Source organism: Melospiza melodia, chromosome 4 (assembly GCF_035770615.1).
Source record: "Melospiza melodia melodia isolate bMelMel2 chromosome 4, bMelMel2.pri, whole genome shotgun sequence".
NCBI lineage: Eukaryota > Metazoa > Chordata > Aves > Passeriformes > Passerellidae > Melospiza > Melospiza melodia.
In genome coordinates this window covers 65068591-65086803 of record NC_086197.1, presented here as the reverse complement: position 1 = coordinate 65086803, position 18213 = coordinate 65068591, and the positions used below count along the sequence as shown (strand labels likewise).

The 18213-nt window shown below is 35.4% G+C and overlaps 1 protein-coding gene across 1 annotated transcript in view; it reads left to right on the top strand.

Annotated features, from left to right (window-relative positions):
* PTPRQ (protein tyrosine phosphatase receptor type Q) overlaps nucleotides 1–18213 on the top strand; it is a 124436-nt gene that overhangs the window by 71599 nt on the left and 34624 nt on the right. The window contains exons 43-46 of the mRNA XM_063154975.1: nucleotides 4467–4799; nucleotides 11306–11427; nucleotides 15087–15273; nucleotides 17594–17838. Of these exons, the coding sequence (XP_063011045.1) occupies nucleotides 4467–4799; nucleotides 11306–11427; nucleotides 15087–15273; nucleotides 17594–17838 (887 nt within the window). The remainder of the gene's footprint in view (nucleotides 1–4466; nucleotides 4800–11305; nucleotides 11428–15086; nucleotides 15274–17593; nucleotides 17839–18213) is intronic.

Below are 18213 nucleotides of genomic sequence, written 5' to 3'. Positions count from 1 at the left end.
TAAGCTTTCAAAATTTAATAGAGATAGTCAGTAAGAATATTTCATTTCTTTTCAGTTATTTCTATTTTCTGAAGACTTTTTTTTTTGCTGTGTGCCCACTGCTGTCGGTTCTACTTTGTTCTTCACTTTCCTCCTATTGACGCTCTTAATACCGCCCAACAGACTTCTAGGCTGCCGCAGTCCTTTTAATCCAAACTCCAGCTACAAGCAGCTGTTCTGTAGGCAGGCTTTTTTTTATTAACTTTGTTAGGAACTATGCAATATCATATTACTTCTTCTGTTCATGGCCTGTGCAGCTGTAGTTGTTGCTTTCTACAAATGTCTCCACAGAACGCCATAACCTCTCTTTTCTCAGTAGATTTGTGTACGTGTCCTTTGCTGCCCTCAGGTTATCTTTGCATTGTGAATAAGGTGTTTTCTACCACGTGTTTTTTGTTAGTTTAAACCAGTTCTGCTGGCCAATTTTGACTTGATACAAGTCTTTCCACCGTGCTTTTTCTACCAAGAATTTCCTTATATTTATGTTATGAAATAAAAACTTACTCCAGAGCAGTCCACCAGCTTTGGAAGGACTGATTAGAATTGTAGCCAGACAAGCATAGGGGTGAGATCTGCCAAACTAACTTCTATTTAGGTATTTAACTTTCTGTCAACTTCAGTGAGAGTTCAGGCATGTAAATAGGTTTTAGGAGCTTAATATCCCATGCGGATCTGATTTCATTGACTTTGCATTGAAATTTAGGCATCATATGAACAATGGGAGATGAATCTGAAAATACCTCATTCCTCTTCCATTCCAGAAACTGTATTCACCAGCATTTCATGGTTAGCCTCTCTGCCAGCTCCCTGGCTGGCTTTCAAAAGCTGAATTAGAAGATATTAAAGGGAAAATTAGGTGGAGTACATTGCACCAAATATTTCAGACTTAGAAAAACTCCCTACTCCCAGAGATAGCTGAATTATAGTAAACATAATACAATAGGGAAAGACTGTGAGATATGTGATGAGACTTAAGGGATCCTATGTATGATTCTTGGGAAATTTAAACTTGGAATTAGGATGAGAATTTCCACTAGCCAATCAGAGAACAGTCCTCAGCAATTAGTTTCTTACAATACCACAATCATAACCTTTCTCATGCCCTTTCTTTCAGTGCACCTTTCTGGAAATTTGGATTAATAATACAATTCCCGTGAGGTACATATCAAATTGTCAGTGTATAAGAATCGATAATAAGTCTTTATACAGCTCCAATGTAACCTGAAATAATATTTGAAAAATATGCAGTTTCTGGCTTCCATAATATTTAGTGTGAACAGTGATCACTTCATCATAGTTAAGTCATGTTTAGAAAATTTAGACAAGCTGCATGATTACTCTAGGAAGCATGGAATGGTTTGTTCAAATCAGTACCATCTGTGGAGAGAAAAAGTTAGGGGAATTTTAGTCATTCTTGAGGAATGGAAATCTGATTCTCCGTGCTAGAGTAATTGTAATCCTCTTTATATCTGTAACCCAATAGCATAGCTGTCTTGAAATTGTCTCTGAACACAATCACCAAGTTCAAGAGACACTGTGCCACTGGGTGTCACTGCTCTTCACTGGGGCCCTAGGACCAAACGTCTTTGATCTGCTCCAGTTTCAGGTCACATCTTTTCATTTGTTCCAATGAGTGATTACGTTTATGTTTGATTTGCCTAGGTAAGGAAGGAGACAAAATTAGCTTGATTTTAAACTGACTAACATTTAAGGCTCTGATTCCATTTTAAAGGTCTGTCTAGGGAACGAGAGAGAAAATTTTACTGTGAATTCTGCCACTGACTCTTGATTTTTAGGTTACAAGTATTTTGTTTATATAGGTCTCCATAAAGTGGAAAAAAGACAACAGAAAATAGTTATCCAAGCTTTTGTGTGGAAGAAGAAATGCTTGTCTGATTGTCTGCTATCAGGATACCTGCAAGTTTATCTTTTAAAATGGTTGTTTTCATGTAGTGTTACTGGGATGATCCCAGGTGTTACCCTCAGCCTTGTGAAGATATTATGTATGGGCATCCTCAGCAGTCAGTTGGAAAAAGGGCAGATAGAAAGAGAAACATCATTTCTCCACCGTTCATTCTTCCCCCACTTTCAGTGAGTTTGTCTCTTTTCCAAATACAAGAGTTTTCCAAATACTCATAGAAGCTGGATTTATTAGAATTTTGTTAGTCTGCCAGAGAGTCCACAAATCAAAGCCACCACCATTTTGCCTGATACAACTTCTAGTTCTGTGAAAGCCAAACATCTTTTCCTTCTTTACTGCAAAATTGCTAACACTTGGTTATTTTTGATGTCATCATGCATGTTGAAAGTAAGGGAACCAGGTACTCTCCTTAAGAAGTAAAGGCCACCATGGTGTCTAGATCGTGGGCATTGCTCTTCCTTTGTCTGTGACCAGCCTCTTTAACCTGCCTTGGTTTAGGTGCAGAGACTGCAGTTGTGCCAGCCAGGGCTTAACCAGATGCACATTTCAGCAAGTGAAAGTATATATTTCCACCTTCCTACTAACACCCAGCAACTAACCAGTTACTATCTGCTTTATGACAAACCCTAGTATCTGTACTGGAATATAGTCTAAGAGTAGTTTTCTATTATATCCCACATTTTATCATTATCATATTTGAGTGTATAAGAAGTCAAATTTTTGCAGTATCTTAACAGCATACATTACAACAAAAATTAGAAGATTTATGGAAGAAAAATACAGGTATTTTCTACTAACCATGTAGTATTTCTCTGCCTTTTTTTCCATAAAGTAGTAGTCAAACTAGGACATTTCTTGTAATTTACAAAAATAGCTAATACAGCTTATATAGTTTCTATGACAATATTGCAGTTATTTTTTGAAAGGGGGTAAATTAAGTATTACATCCCCAAATCTGAGCAAGCAAGAATGGTACTGCATGTTTTGATATTTTTTCTACTTTCTGTACTTATCTTCATGCTAATAGCAGCAGAGAAAAACAACTTTAATTTTGATAGCATGGAGTATAATGATGGAAGTTGTCTTTAGCAAAGATTTTTTTAATATAGTTTTTAATATAGTTTTGTTCTGTGTCTGGTTAGTGTGTAGCGAGATGGGGGCCTATGGGGCTGTTGCATGTTGGGGTGCTGCTGGGTACTTGTGCATGAGAGCTCAGTGGAAGAACAAGAGATGGCCTATGGTTCTCTGCCTACTCCCTCTCCTGCATACTCCACCTGTTTTGGTTTCATTTGAAGGGATTTTAATTTCTCAACCTTTTCATCAACACATCTTTGTCTGATTCAGAATTTATATTTCTTGTTAAATATCCATATTTAGTGGAGAAGTTTTATCTTATTATATTGTGATAATTTTAATAAACAAATTGTTGCAGACAAAATCAAACATCAGATATTCCCATAGGGCTGAAAGAAAAGAAAAAGGAGTGTTTTCTCTTCCCCAGTAACATTGGTCTGGGATCCTTTTCCTCTTTATGTAAGCCTTGGGATTTCTTCAGTTTCAGTTTGAGGATGTATCATGTGTTTTTCTTTTACCAGTGATACCTCTTCCCCCAAAGACTCTAAAGCACTCTTTAAAGCTATGTGCACACAATGATTTCTGAGCTGATTTTTCTGCACAGTTTTTTGCCATAGAGAGTATTAGTATTATCTTACAGAGTCTTAGAGATAATATTAGCTTTCTCTATGACTATGTGATACAGCACAAAACCATATGTTCAACTGGTCTGTGAAATCTGGGAGTACGCTGCTGACTCGATATACACAGGGTAAATGCGTGTACATGTATATGTATGTACATATCTGCACCGCTTCTGTCGCATGGATCTGAATATAACTTCATACAAATAAGTGGAAGCAAAGTTTGTGGGAAGCTTATTTTATCTTTTATTCAGCTCTTTCTCTTAATTTTCTTGTAAAGCACTTCTATAATGCCAGATAAACATGTGTTGACACTTTTCATTCAGAAGGTGAAACAGGAGATTTACAAAACTTACATTGATGTGTTGTGTGAGGATTTCACATATTAGCAAGAGAGAAGGAGATACATGAGTATTTCTAAATGAGGGCTGAAGAACCTCAGTTAGAACCCACAGTAAAACATGCTATGGGTTTTAGCATAGAAAAATAACTTTGTGTAATATTCCCTCCATTAGTTGAGACAGTGCCCCAAAAGTAGAAATAGAAATGTAACGTCTCTCTAAACTGGTCCGACATCCCATGCCTGCAAGAGTTTTTTTCTTTATTTCAAAAGCTATAGTTAAAATATGCTACCTAAATATGTACACTGTGATTTATACCATTGGAAGTATTGCTTATTAAACATATTAATTTGAATCTTGATCTTTAGATATGCATATTAAAATATGTTTTCAACAGTGGATAAAATCATATAGTTGCAATCACTTTTGATTCAAATTAAGGTCTCTTACAAGTGTTTTAATCTATAGTTCCTAGTGCACCCAGAGATATTGTATTTTCCAATGTGCAATCAACAAGTGTGACCTTGCATTGGAGATCACCAAAATCTATCCTTGGCTACTTTCAAAACTACAAGATTACCACACAGCTACAATCCATCCACTGCAGCGACTGGGAGGCTATGGAATGTATTGAATATGAGATGCATCAGTATTTATATGAAAATGTCATGGATGACTGGATAGAAGACACAGTGTATGAACTGAAAAAATACAGATGGTACAGATTTGCTGTTGCTGCCAGTACAAATGTTGGTTATGGCAGTTCTTCACCTTGGATTTCAACTCAAACCCTTCCTGGCTGTAAGTAAGGATGTCTGCCATGTCTCATAATGCTATAACAATGTGATGTTCATTTAAATAACAAGAAATCTTGTAGAAATCATTTCTTCATAGACCTACAATGCTGGTGAAGTCAATAAGGATTTATAGCAACTCTTGACCTACTATATATATATATACATATATATATATATATAAAATATAAATTGTGTGGTAGGTATACATACCTAATACTGACTGGTATTTCAATGTATTTTGTGTACTCTTTTATATTTACTGCTTATCCAACAGTATTTCAATCCTCAGCTGTACTACATGTGTAGATTTGGTAAGTCTGAATTTTTGCTGGTATGAGTTGCTAGGCCATTTTTCAGTACAATTTCACTTGCGGGGTGTGCCAATGAAGAAAAGTATTCTTTAAATTCTTTGACTAAAAGTCTGTTCATTAAGTTGTAAAACTTTCCTGAAATGCTGTTGTGTGTTTTTGGCAGTGGAATTTAAGCAATAGTTTCTGAGGGATTAAGATTTCTTTCTAAAACCATATCCGCCTACAGAGTTTACTAATCAGAGTAGCCATGAAACATGTACAGGATTGCCTTGACATATATTAGAACTCTCATGCCTCAGCTGAAGACTTAAATTTCCAAGTAAGAGAAGAGGTAGTTGTCATAAATAAGTCATCACAAAATATTTGAGAGAAGGGGACATGAAACATAAATTATTTAGGCAGTTGTCATGGGAATATATCATCTTCCCTACCAGTTTGCAGCCATCCTAGGACAGAGAATACCTGAGATCTGGCCTCTGTAGAACAACTGAGAATCACCATTGATAGCCTGACTCAATCAGAGCTCTTTTAGTAATTTCCCCTTTCAAAATAATAGTAATAATAGTAATAATAATAATAATAATAATAATAATAATAATAATAATAATAATAATAATAATAATAATAATAATAATAATATTATTATTATTATTATTATTATTATTATTATTATTATTATTATTATTATTATTATTATTAATAATAATAATATAGCTACCAGGTACTTAAAGAGCTGTGTACCAAGGACTACTCAGTGGTCTCAGTGGTCCAGATATTTGCCTTGTCCCACTCAGGTTTTTATAATCATGTGATGTATGGACACTGTGATAGTAAACATTATAAAAGCCTGATTTTTTATAAAGCTCAGAAGTAGTCCTTTGGATTGAGAAGTGCTGGAATCAGCTGCAGAGTCCTTCTCATGTGCACATACTCTCTTTGTCTGGCATCTCATGGGGAAGCTCTGCCTGTAAATCAGTGCAACATTTTAAATTAAGGGAAAGAAAAACCCAACAAACTCAAATGGAGCAGAAAATATAAAACAGAAGTTCTCCACAACTTGAGCAACTCTTGAGCCAGCAGGTTTGGGGAGATTTCTTACTATTAAAATGATAGAACTCAGCTGCTGATGTATGCAAATACTTTTAAAAAATTGTTGTAGAGTTAAAAAAAAATTAGGGATTTAAACTGGAAGGGGAAGCAGATAATGAAAACACATATAACTGCATACAGTTAGGATGCTTTTTATGATTTCCTCTTCAGAGAGTGATGATTTGGTTTAAGAGAGAGCTACTTTCCTATCCAGCCCCACTGAGAGGATGGTAGATCAAAGTATAACCATCTCAACAGACTGCATGAGCCCTTTCCATTCCAATTCAGTGCTATTCTCAGCAGCAGGTCCTCTGTGTGTTCTATTAGATGGTTTACAAGTGGTGGGGTGGAAAGTATGAAAGTATGAAAGTTCTTCCAGCCCAGTGTCTGGGGCTGCTGGCCTGTATCTGTGGTGATGGAAGTAGGCAGCAATGAATTTCCTGGGAGTTAGGCTGGTGACACATCAGGAGATAAGCTGCCTATAAAACACGCCGCTGTGGAGTCAAGGCAGCGTGGCACTATTCCAAACGTCATGTCCGGGCACTGGTCATTTTCTGGGGTAATGGCAATCAGCTGAGGAGGAAAATGAAGACAAAGGTGACATGACACATCTGGGTAGCCAGCTGGCAGCTCTGTCGTGCTTCAGGCGGTGCTAGGAGCCTCCATGAGCACTGGCTGATCTTTAGCAAGGGCAGGTTTCTGGGCACCCCATACTTCTCAAAGCCTAGTTTTTAGAATTGCTGTTAAAAATCTCTTCAGTTCTGCTCTTTCTTTTGCAAAGGCTACAGCCTATAGCAGGAAAGAGCAATTCAGAATGCACCAAGCAGAATCGGCACTCTGGGCAGCCTTGTAACAGAAAACAGGTGTTGATCTCCCTCTCCTTTCCCTCATGAACAGGGCCAAGCATCCTCTGGATTAGCCTGCTGATACACAGCCAATATACTTGGTCTGTTAGGGCTTAAGAGTGCTTAGCTGCTATGTAAAATACCCTGAGTACTTAGCCCATAAAATCAATGGGATTTGTGTTTGCACATTTGAGGGCAGAAGTTAGGCACTGTTTCACTTGATTTTCAAGAAGTGCCTCTGTAAGACATTGTTTCTACCAAAGGTAAAGTTACTTTTGTTGTGAAATAATAGTTAAAGGATTTTTTTCTTCATAATTAATTGGGTTCTCAGAAATGTGTGTTTCTCTCAAGCCTAAAGAAAATATTCACCTATCACATTCAGAAGGTTATTTATTATCATATTCAGGAGGAGCATACAAGGTGAAATCTGTTAGACTCATTTCCCAGAATATAAAGAGAAGAAACCTGAAGAGCAGCAGAAATTACATAAAATAATTCCTAAATGTTTTTTACAAGTTCTGAGGATTTGATTGTTGTGCTAAAGCAGAAATACCTAATAATTCTGACTATCCAGGGTGTAAGGTGAGGATCTTAGCTGTTTTTTTCAGTTATTCATTATGAAGAATAATTTAAGGCTATAGGAATTATTTTCAAGATTCTCTAACTTATTTGCAAGTCTCAAACAAAAAGTAATGTCAGTGTTCTGTACTGAGAGTGGTCATAGAGTTACTCTGTGAAAATACTGTGGATTGTTCATGCAGCCCAGTTCTCACATCACACAGATAAACTATTCAGCCTTCCATCCTGCAGATTACTCTCACAGGAATTGTGTTACTGTCTCATAAAGCAGTGTGATGGCACCATTATTACTTAGCTGATTGATTGCCCAAGAGCCAAATCTATTATATAAGATTAAATATTTCCATCATAACTTAGATTTATATAGTTACAAGCACAGAAGATCACAGTGTTGTATCACAGTAAGGGAAAGGGCAAGAAATGTTTTCCATAGCTAAGGAAACTTTGTTCCTTCACCCCTACACTTACCCCAAGTTTCACTTTTATGAGGAGAACAAGATTGGCTGAACTTAGGTTTTCTAAGAGAAAAATAATCGTGGAGGGTCAGTGTTAGATGGAAAATGAATGACAGTGAGATCACTGACCTCATTTTGGATCTCATACAGTTACACAATACAATGTTTTTGGTAAACTGCCAAGGCCCCTAATGCCAGGATACACTGAGGTACAAAGGAAAATCCCAGACGTTCCAATGTCCCATGAAGGCCAGGGCATACAAGCATGGGGCAGAGGGTTATGCTTCTCTTTTCAGAGTCTTCTTTCCCAGTCCCTGCTGATACCCAGTTGCTTGGTACCATTAAAGAAATGTTTCTGTGTGATGGAAAGCAACGAGATTTCATGTCTTGTTATGTGTTCTTTCTTCTGGAAAGCTTTGCCTGGGAGAATGTGTTTCTCTTTGTTACATTTCCTCAAAAGTAAACATTTGAAAATAATTATGGGCTAATATAAAATATAACTGATCAAAACTACATAAAAAGAACCTAGATGATTAAAAATTAAATAACTGAAGCACACACTTTATTTTTGCTGGGAAAGGGAAAAAAAGGAGCTGATCCTAACCAAACTGGCAAGCATGAATTTCTGTTAGAAAACTGGAGTATTCAGTCTTATTTTTGAAGATTATGCTAAATGATGGGCTATCCAGACTTATCTTCAAACCAACACACTTAACTGCTGCCTTAGCATCAGGACACAGATGGATGGGAAAGATGACCCTGACCTCCATAAGACCCACATTCCTGTGCAAGGATAGAAGCATGATAATCAGGAAATGATGGTTATTAGTTACAGAAAATGCATTATTGTGAAAACCAGGAGAAAAGTGCTTATGAGAGGAAGCGATTGGATTATGGGGGAATGAGAGAATAAGACTAGGTCATTTCTCCAGAGTAAATTGCTGTGATTTATAAGAGAAAGGGGGTAGTGATATCATGGCTTCATACTGACCAGATTCATTTCACAAACAAACCTAAATCAGAATGCGGCAGTCATCCACTGAATCAAACACAGATTAAAAAAATATGTTTTTTGTAAGACATAATACATGTCAGATACCTTTCATTTTCTGGTTTTCTCCCCAGTTATACATGTAGTTTCAGAAAATATTTCTACATTTCAGTATTATTTGGTTAATGTCTGATATTTTACTATGCATAATGAAAATAAACCATGTATTAATATTTAGATGCACTTTAGACAAGTAACTTAAATATAGCATAGTCAATCAGAATTTTCTTGCAAATATCTACAAATACATCAAATATAAACTGCATATGGAAATTAACCATAAAAGTAACTGCAGACTGTATAATTTGTAGATGAGATTATGCTTTAAAATTATTTCACACCATCTAATGCATAACTGCAGAGTCCATTAGTTCTATAAAAAACCATGGAAAATGGTCTTTGGAAACTTGGTTTGTATGAAAACTAAGGCCCAAGAAGCTGTACATATATGTATATATATAGTTTTATACTGTTTTTCAGAAATTTCCTTTTGCAATAAAGCTGATAAATATCATTGCCATAGTTACTAGAAGCATTGTTTCCACTGAAAGGGTGTTTGGTAACAAGCCTGACATGCATTACCTGAAAAATAGAATTTGTGCTTATTCTAATTTTCAGGGACAATGCTTTCCCTTGTATTTTGTTTTATTTTTTGCAGCTCTCCACTTGACAGCCAGCCTGCTCTGAGCACTCTCCTCTTTTGCCACCCCCCATGTGCACTCACAGTTCATTCAGTTACACTCCATTCATTTGTTCCATGCTCTTCAGTATTTTTGGGGACTGCTTCCAATGGTTGAATTTGATCCTGCCTATAAAGTCTTGTATATTCCTGCTAATCCCTGCACGGGAATCTAATTCCTGTATCCAACATCCCAAATTCATTTTAGTACCTTACCTAATCCCAAATATTTCTCTTTTATTCTGCAACGATGGTGCCAAATTTTCACCTTCATAGTGCAAAATTTTATTATTTTCCTCATTAATCTTTCACACATAACTGCAACAGCTACGTACTTCTTTCCATGTTCTTTTCTTTTTCCTAACCTGTTCTTCCTGAAGAACTAAGTAGCTTCTTACATCCTCCATTTTTCCTCATTTAGCCCTCTTACCTAATGATTAAATAGTGGAAAACTACATATTTATGTGTTAATCTTGTTTGAGAAAAGAGGCTGCATCTTCTGATTAGCATAGCTATGATCACTTTAGTAATTTTTTATAATATACTGTTGACTGATATGGATATTTTTGTGGTAGATTGAAAAGAAGGCACAATGAAGGCAAGTTGTGGAAATACGCACAAATACTTTTTTGTTTTTTACCAGGCTGCTCAGTGATACTTTCCACAGTTGTCCTTTTTTTGTTGTGCATCCAAAAGCAAGGCACCCTGGAGCCAAGTTCTGTGATTATCTACAAATCTGTTGTCATTCTATTCCAAATTTAATTTCCCTGAAATTTAAATGGTTATTATGGAAAAATAATACAATTTTCTGAGAATTGCTGAGTTGTTATTATGATTTTATAATTTTCTTGTTCATGAATAAGAAATAACTAGGTTAATTCACATATCACCTCAACAATTGGAAATTTTAGGGAAATCTCATTTCTTAATGTGAGCATTCTTGCCCACTTGCAATTCTTACCACTTCTTTTGTTTGGGTTTTCTGTATTTTCTCAATATGCTAAGAATAAATTGAAAGGAAATGCAGAAAATTATTTCTGCTTCTACTTTCTGATACTACTGGAAATTTTTTCTAGCATTCAGAATTTGATGTCTTTTCACAATTTCTTGTTCTTGGAATGATTCATTTGACATAAACAAATATATTATACTTGACTATTTGCATAAATATTTGCATATATTATGTTTGTGTCATGTGAAATACTTATAAAGAACTTGTATTTAAATAACCCCATAATCTCAATTTGAAATGAAGTCGTAGGCAGTCTATACTCTAGAAAAATTGTAGTGGTTATAACGAAAGATGTATTTCTAAATCACATGGTGTGACTTACATATGAAAAAAAAGAGAAAAATTATAGTTATTTAAGCAGTGTGTAATCTTAATCGTGAGATAAAGTTTTATTTTCAAACCTCTACTGGCCTTTAAAATTATACTGGGTTATTTTTTGCGCACTTTGTTGGCCATGATTCATTCACATATACTTTTTTTTTCCTACAGCTCCAGATGGTCCTCCAGAAAATGTGACTGTTTTAGCTACATCTCCTCACAGTATTAATGTCAGCTGGAGTGAACCTGCCATCATTACAGGACCAACGAGCTACCTCATAGATGTTACCTCAGTAAGGCAACCCTGTTTACTCAGTGCTTGTGCAGATGGTTGGGGATATCAATACCACAGCAACAGAAATTGCAGGACGGACATAAGTGGCTTGAAAACCATTTAAGTGTGTCTATTTCCACAGAAATTCCTCATAAGAATTAATTGTACATTTATTCATTTATTAATAGGAGATAAAATCATTGGTTCATATTAAAAATGTGCTAATAAGAGATTAGCACATTTAGATTGCAGGGAAAAAAGTGTACCTGTAAATGTACACAGGAGAATAGTAGTTGAGCTTAGTGGAAGTGGACCTCTTTTTAACCATAATGACCTTTTCTTCTTCAGAGGAAGGAAAGGTTCATCGCAGTGATTTTACAAACCAAAAAAATGGAGAGCCTAGCAAAAGGAAATTACTTGTACCAAGTTACACAGCACCAGAGGGCAAACTTTAAAGTCAAGCTAGATTTTCCACTTTGCACTTGGTGCTCTGTCCATCAGATTAGTCCTATTTTGGTAGCACAGTAATAACACTTCTTTCTCCTTGATCTTTATAACCAAAAAAAGCTGACATAAGAGGAAAACTCTGGTGGCTTTTCTCTTTTCATCCTCTACTGCACTTACAAAACTCCTTAAACCCACCATTAATAAATCCCATTTCCTGCCCTGTGGCAAGATAGGCATCTTTCTAAGTTCAAGCCCATGAGAAGTAGAATATAAGTTCCATGTTCTGCCAGGAATTATACAGACAGGGCTGTAAGTGAAAATAAAAAGTAGCTTACCAGATGTTACCTGAGCAAAGTTACTGTTTACAGCTTCAAAAATTTTTAATCATTCTGTTTTATAGTAGGAAAAAAATTTAAAGTCTACTTAAAACTATTTAAGGCCTTTAAACACAAAGTTAAGTTTTCTGAGAAGAGAGTAAGACTATGTGTGTATATTTAATTTTTCTGAATCTGTCATAAGGAGTACTGATCTGCTAATATATTAATGCTGAGCTATTTCTGCTATCAAAATGTCTAAGGATATTAGTAAAAAAAAAACCAAATATTTTTAAACTACTCAGAAAAGTTACAAGAAAGAGTAATGTGTAGTCCTGTAATCTTCTCTTCCTCTAAGTTCATTGTACAACATGCAGAGAGAAGTGTGCTCAGTTCTGAACAGGCTTAGTGCAGCAATAGAATGGCAGGATGAAGGATGTATGACAAGGGGAGGACTTACAGGATGATTGCTTGGCCCAACGGGTAGGTCACTAAAAACTACATAGAAAGTTTTATCTCCTCTCTAATAAAGTAAGAGAAGACTTCTTCCTTGAAAGAATTCCTGTCATTTTTGACTAAGCAGCATTTTAGTGCATCAGCAGGGGAACATTTCATGGGTTTTATAAAACTTAAAAATTAAGTTTTCAAAGCTCGAATTTTTTGGGATTTAATATTTTATCAATTTGCATTGAAACAATTTCCTCTCTGTCTGATAATTCCAAAGTTACCAATGATGTCATCTCAATCTACACTCTAAAAATATTATAAATACCTTATCAATATAAGTTATAATAAAATTCCTGAAGGAAGATGATCTATGGAATGTTCTGTTGTTCTGTGTGAACTTGCCAGCATTTGAAGGGAACTTAAAAATTCTTCACTTTGGAGAAACCGTGTTTACAAAGTGAATTTTTTTGGTTTTTTTTCAAAGTATATTTCAGATAACCAGGCTTATGTTTATGGATTCCCTGTAATTAGATGTTGTCAGTCTAATGACTGGCACTACAGGTGCCAGTTCTGGAGAATTTTAGTAGACAAACCTCTTCCTTCCTAAAGACCAGTAAAGCTGTCCCATTCTTTCTTGGTGAAATTTTTAGTATATATTTTATTGTCCCAGTGGGAGATTTTTATGAAGACTCCAAATTCCACAAACTTCCAGTATGTATAATTTTACTTGTTCTTATTCTCAGCTGAGTATCTTTAAATATTTATAAAAATAGCATAATGGAACAGAATAATTTGGATTTCTCCTCTGTTATATACTAAAAGTTAATGATTAGTATTCATAACTGAATAGGAATATTAGGATTCTGCTTAAATTACTAGGATGTGCCTTGCAGCTTTAAGGATCAGAAAAGCTAAAAACTACTCCATTATTTTTCCTCATAGTCATGTTTTAGTTTGTCGTACTATAATTCTGAATGAGTACTTCTGAATAAAATATTCATGGAAATAGGTAAGGAAAATGGAATTTAACCATTAAAATTCATGGAGAATAGAAATAAATTTAATGATGTAGTGCTGTGATTGTACTTTAGCTGTTGGATAAATATTTATATGCCAGATTCTTGATAGTCAGAAAGAAGAAAATGTTTCAGCTCTTGATGGCCATCCCAGGAAATGAATGTCTGTGTAATTCATCAGAAAGTTTAGTTCAGGTTAATTCTCAGTGGGGATATATGCCTATCTGTCAAATAAATGGTATGCTTGAGCTGTTCTAATGTTTTATCAGCTGCATTTAATACAGATTTTGTTCAGTGGGAAAACTACTGTACAGCTACCTAATTCCCTTTTCAAATTACACACTGAAGAAACAATAATAAAAACATTATTAACTGAAGCAGTGGGAATATACATAAATAAAATTTTGTAATTGATACTTGATGAAACACTAGAAAAGCACCCATTTTTTCCTTTTTGTTGTTTTTGAAGATACCCTTAGAAGTGATTAATTGGATATAAAGTCCAACACAGGAGATTTTTCTACAGGGCTACAGATTATTTGAGATGTAAAGATCAGAAGTATCCACAGTGTAATTCAACCTGTAGCCTGCTCTAACACAGAAACAAGTGTACCTAAAATATTTCTCAAAAATTATTCATTGTCTTTTTCATATAATATCCAGTGCTGAAAATTGCTCAGCAACCCTCAACATATTATTTTACCTGATAACTAGATTCCTAGTCATGGCTTTAGTTACATTTTTAGGTATATCAATGCAGATTGTGTAATTTTTATTTCTGTTTGGTTTTTGGGTAAGTAAAATTTCTATTTGTATTTTCGTGAACACTGTAAACAGTGGCTTATCTTCAGTTTATTAATACTTTTTTTATATTTTAAAGTTATTACTAGGTCTCCTATAGTCCACCCATTTTTAGAATGAACATTAAGTCTTTCCAGGTTCCTGCTGGGAGAATTAATCCTTCCCAATTGTCTCATAAAAAAGAGCTTCTATGAATATATCCAAAGAATAATTGCACCTTCCAATGTTGCATCAACATTATATATTGCTGCCCAACTTTCTAATTGTATTCCAAACAATCTTCTGATATACAGATGCTCATCTTCTGGATCTTTGCCTAGTTTGATGCCTGTTTCAGGTCACCATAATTGCCTTGGAACAGTGTCTCCAAATTGGTTCATGTTTGCTTGGTGTGAGACAGCATCAACCAAAGAGCCCATTCCCTTAAGCACAAACTACATGAAGTGCCAGAAAGGAGCACACGGGTTAGATGTTTTCCCCAGCACAGCTTTGTACACTTGGGATCCAGAGACTCCTTGTGAACCCTTCTATATAACTAGTTAGGGAAGTGGAAGAATAAAACTTTAGTAAGATATTAAAATAATAATTTCCTGCTTTTGCTGTTTCAAGCCTTGTAACAACTTTTTTTTTTTTATCTTACTGTTTTTTTACAGGTGGATAATGACAACTACAAAGCTCAGTTTTTGAAGACAAATGAGGAGGATAAAATCTTAGAAATTTCTGATTTGAAAGCATTTACAAGGTATTCTGTAGTGATCATTGCCTTCACAGGGGATGTTAATGCTGCACTCCTAGAAGGCAAGCCGAGTTCCCCTGTAATTGTCTCCACTTTTGAAGCAGGTTTGTAATATTTTTTCTACTTTATACAGATCAAAATTCACAGTTTTTCTTTAATTTGGCAAATACATGAGGACTTTAAACACGATGTGGGCTTCTAATACAGATTTGTTCTCACAATATTTTTTCTTTAATATTTAAAAAGTTGTCAGACAACAAAAAAGGAATGGTTATAAATACTAAGATTTACCTTCAGTTATGCTGGATCCTATCTTGCTCCATGTAAAATTTGGCTTTGTGGAACACAGCCAACTAGATTACTTCTATGGGCAATGAAGAGAGAGGTTCTATGTATACATTACCAAGTGTATATGAGATACCTGTCTTAGTCAGGGGTGACTCCTTTGTGGAGGTACCTGTTAAGAGACTACTGAAAACTTCACACAACATCCTTGATATTGGTGCAAAATTTAAACATTAAAAATTAGGTGAAGTGAATCCTACCGTTTATAAGTGGTATCTGTGCAGACTTGAGGACATTATCTGTGTATTTTCTGTGGAGGGAAGTTCCTGGTGAAGGCCCATAGGAAACTCTGCTTGAGTTAGCTGTTCCACAGATTCTAAATGATCTGGAGACTGAGCTAGATATTAAGGTGACAAAAGTAGATGATGCTGTAAAGTTAGTCAGAGAAATAAAACTGAGAAATGAGATGTTAAAGAAAAGTAGACAGCATTTGCATTTGCTTAGAAAGCTATAAATAGGACAGAAATATAAATATGTACATGGGGACAACTTAGTCCTAACTTTACATACATAGATCATGGTTATCGTCTGTCTACTCTCTTTTCTATTTTTGAATTTTTTTCCATTGTTTAAACCAGCAAACAAGAAAAACACTAAAAATATTTTCTCAAGAGGTTCTGTTTCATTTTAACGAATTATCATCTGTGTATAAAGCATAATTACCTTATCTCTAGAGGGTCTGATGCAGAACAACTTTTTAGTTACATACTCAGGTTAATGTCAGATTTAAATGTACTACAAAGTGACTTTATTTATCATCTATCTTTCCTTTGATGTATGAAAATCCAAGGTCCCTATTGAAATGATACTATATGCATATGATATGTATGTGTATAGATAGACATAGATATAGATATAGATATAGATATAGATATAGATATAGATATAGATATAGATATAGATATAGATATAGATATAGATATAGATAATCTCCAATGCTTTAAATAAGACAAATTCTAATTATTTCATTACCTATTTCTATGCCTGGAAGATCATATGCTCTTGTGCTGTGGAAAAAGGTGTGTCTGTGTGGTAGCTAGGTCTATTCTGAGACAGAGAGCATCCTGTGGTGCCTTTTCTGGTAGCTCTTTTCCTTATATCAACATGTGGTACATTAGGAGGTGCAGTAAAATTGAAGAGGAACATGTTTATTTTTTTCCACCTCATTTCATCTGGTTTGTACAGCTTAGCATATGGCTTAGTCAGGACCAGTTGACACAGACTTACTGCAGAGAAACCTCAGTAAGCGTTTGTTGGCTGGTATAAAAAACCTGGGAAATAGGACGACTGCATCTAAATCCTTGGCTGAGGGAATGTGTTTACCTTCCATCGCTTGATTTCACTATTTAGAGGTCACGCCACATACTTGTCTTCTCAGGTAGAGCAATAAATATTTAGCTGCCTGGAAAGAATGTTGCAGCCTTTTCCTTCAGAGAGGGACATTGGGAAAATGATTTATACCTCTGCTGTCTTAAGAATAAGCTACTGGAATCAGCATTTGACAAGATACTGCCTCCAGGAAAAATGCATGTTGTGCTTGTGTCTGGGTGTCAGTTAGTGGAAAAATTTTCCCAAAGATTTAGTTGTGAAAAGCAGAGACCCTTAGGAGCACAGTGGCTTGTTTATATGTTGGGAGAGAGCTTGCTGTTAACAGAGGAATACTCTGCTGTTTTCAGAAAGGAATACTCACTGACTCGTGCTTCTTGCTTGTCAACTTGTGCAAGGATCTGTCAACCCCAGATGTGTTTTGAGGTATAATGATGCTTTCAGGCTTTTTAAATAGATAATCGGTAAAAAATTTTCTGAGTAGCGACTACTGAGAGTTACCTAATCATTACTTTAAAAGTTTGTAGCATTCAGTGCCATCATTAAGAAAAGGATTTCAGTAGATATTTGACTTTTTATTGTGTTTATGAATATTCGCATATGCGATAAGTATTTGAAAATTTTTAATACAACCCAGAAAATATCAATGAAATAATACTGATATACAAAAAATATAATTTTAATTTTTCAGGTTTTACTCTAATAGTAATAGTAGTAAACTGATTAAGTGGGTCATTGAAATATTTATTTCAGTGCCTGAAGACCCACCTAACAACATAACTTTTCAGAAGATACCAGATGAAGTAACAAAATTCCAAGTAACATTTGTGCCACCATCTGAACCAAATGGAAATATTCAAGTGTATCAAGCTATGGTTTACAATGAAGATGACCCTGCTGCCATCCAGATTCACAACCTTAGTGTCATTAAAAAAAAAGATCAGTCAGTCACTGCCATGATAGAAGGACTAAAAGGAGGACATACCTATAATGTCAGCGTAAGAACTGATACATTTGTTGGGCGAGGGGGGGGGAGTATTTCTTTTTCTTTGATATACGCGTGAGATTAGTTTGAAACTTTGGCTGAATATGAGATTTTCATGCCAGGAATGTTAGCTGGGGTGCAAAGAGAGGCAAGTGTGAGGAACAAGGGGAGCAATGAACAGGATAGAGCAAGTGGGAGCAGGATGCATCACTGGTTTGGATGACCAGTTCATGTAGCAAAGCAATTTGTGACACATAGTCACAAGCACAAGACTAAATGTCTCTCTTAATTCCAGTACTGGCATTGCTCACTGGACATGAACGGTCCAGTTCTGCAAGGAGAGCTTGCTAGAAGTATGTGCATGAAGTACTTTGAAATAGTCAGAGGC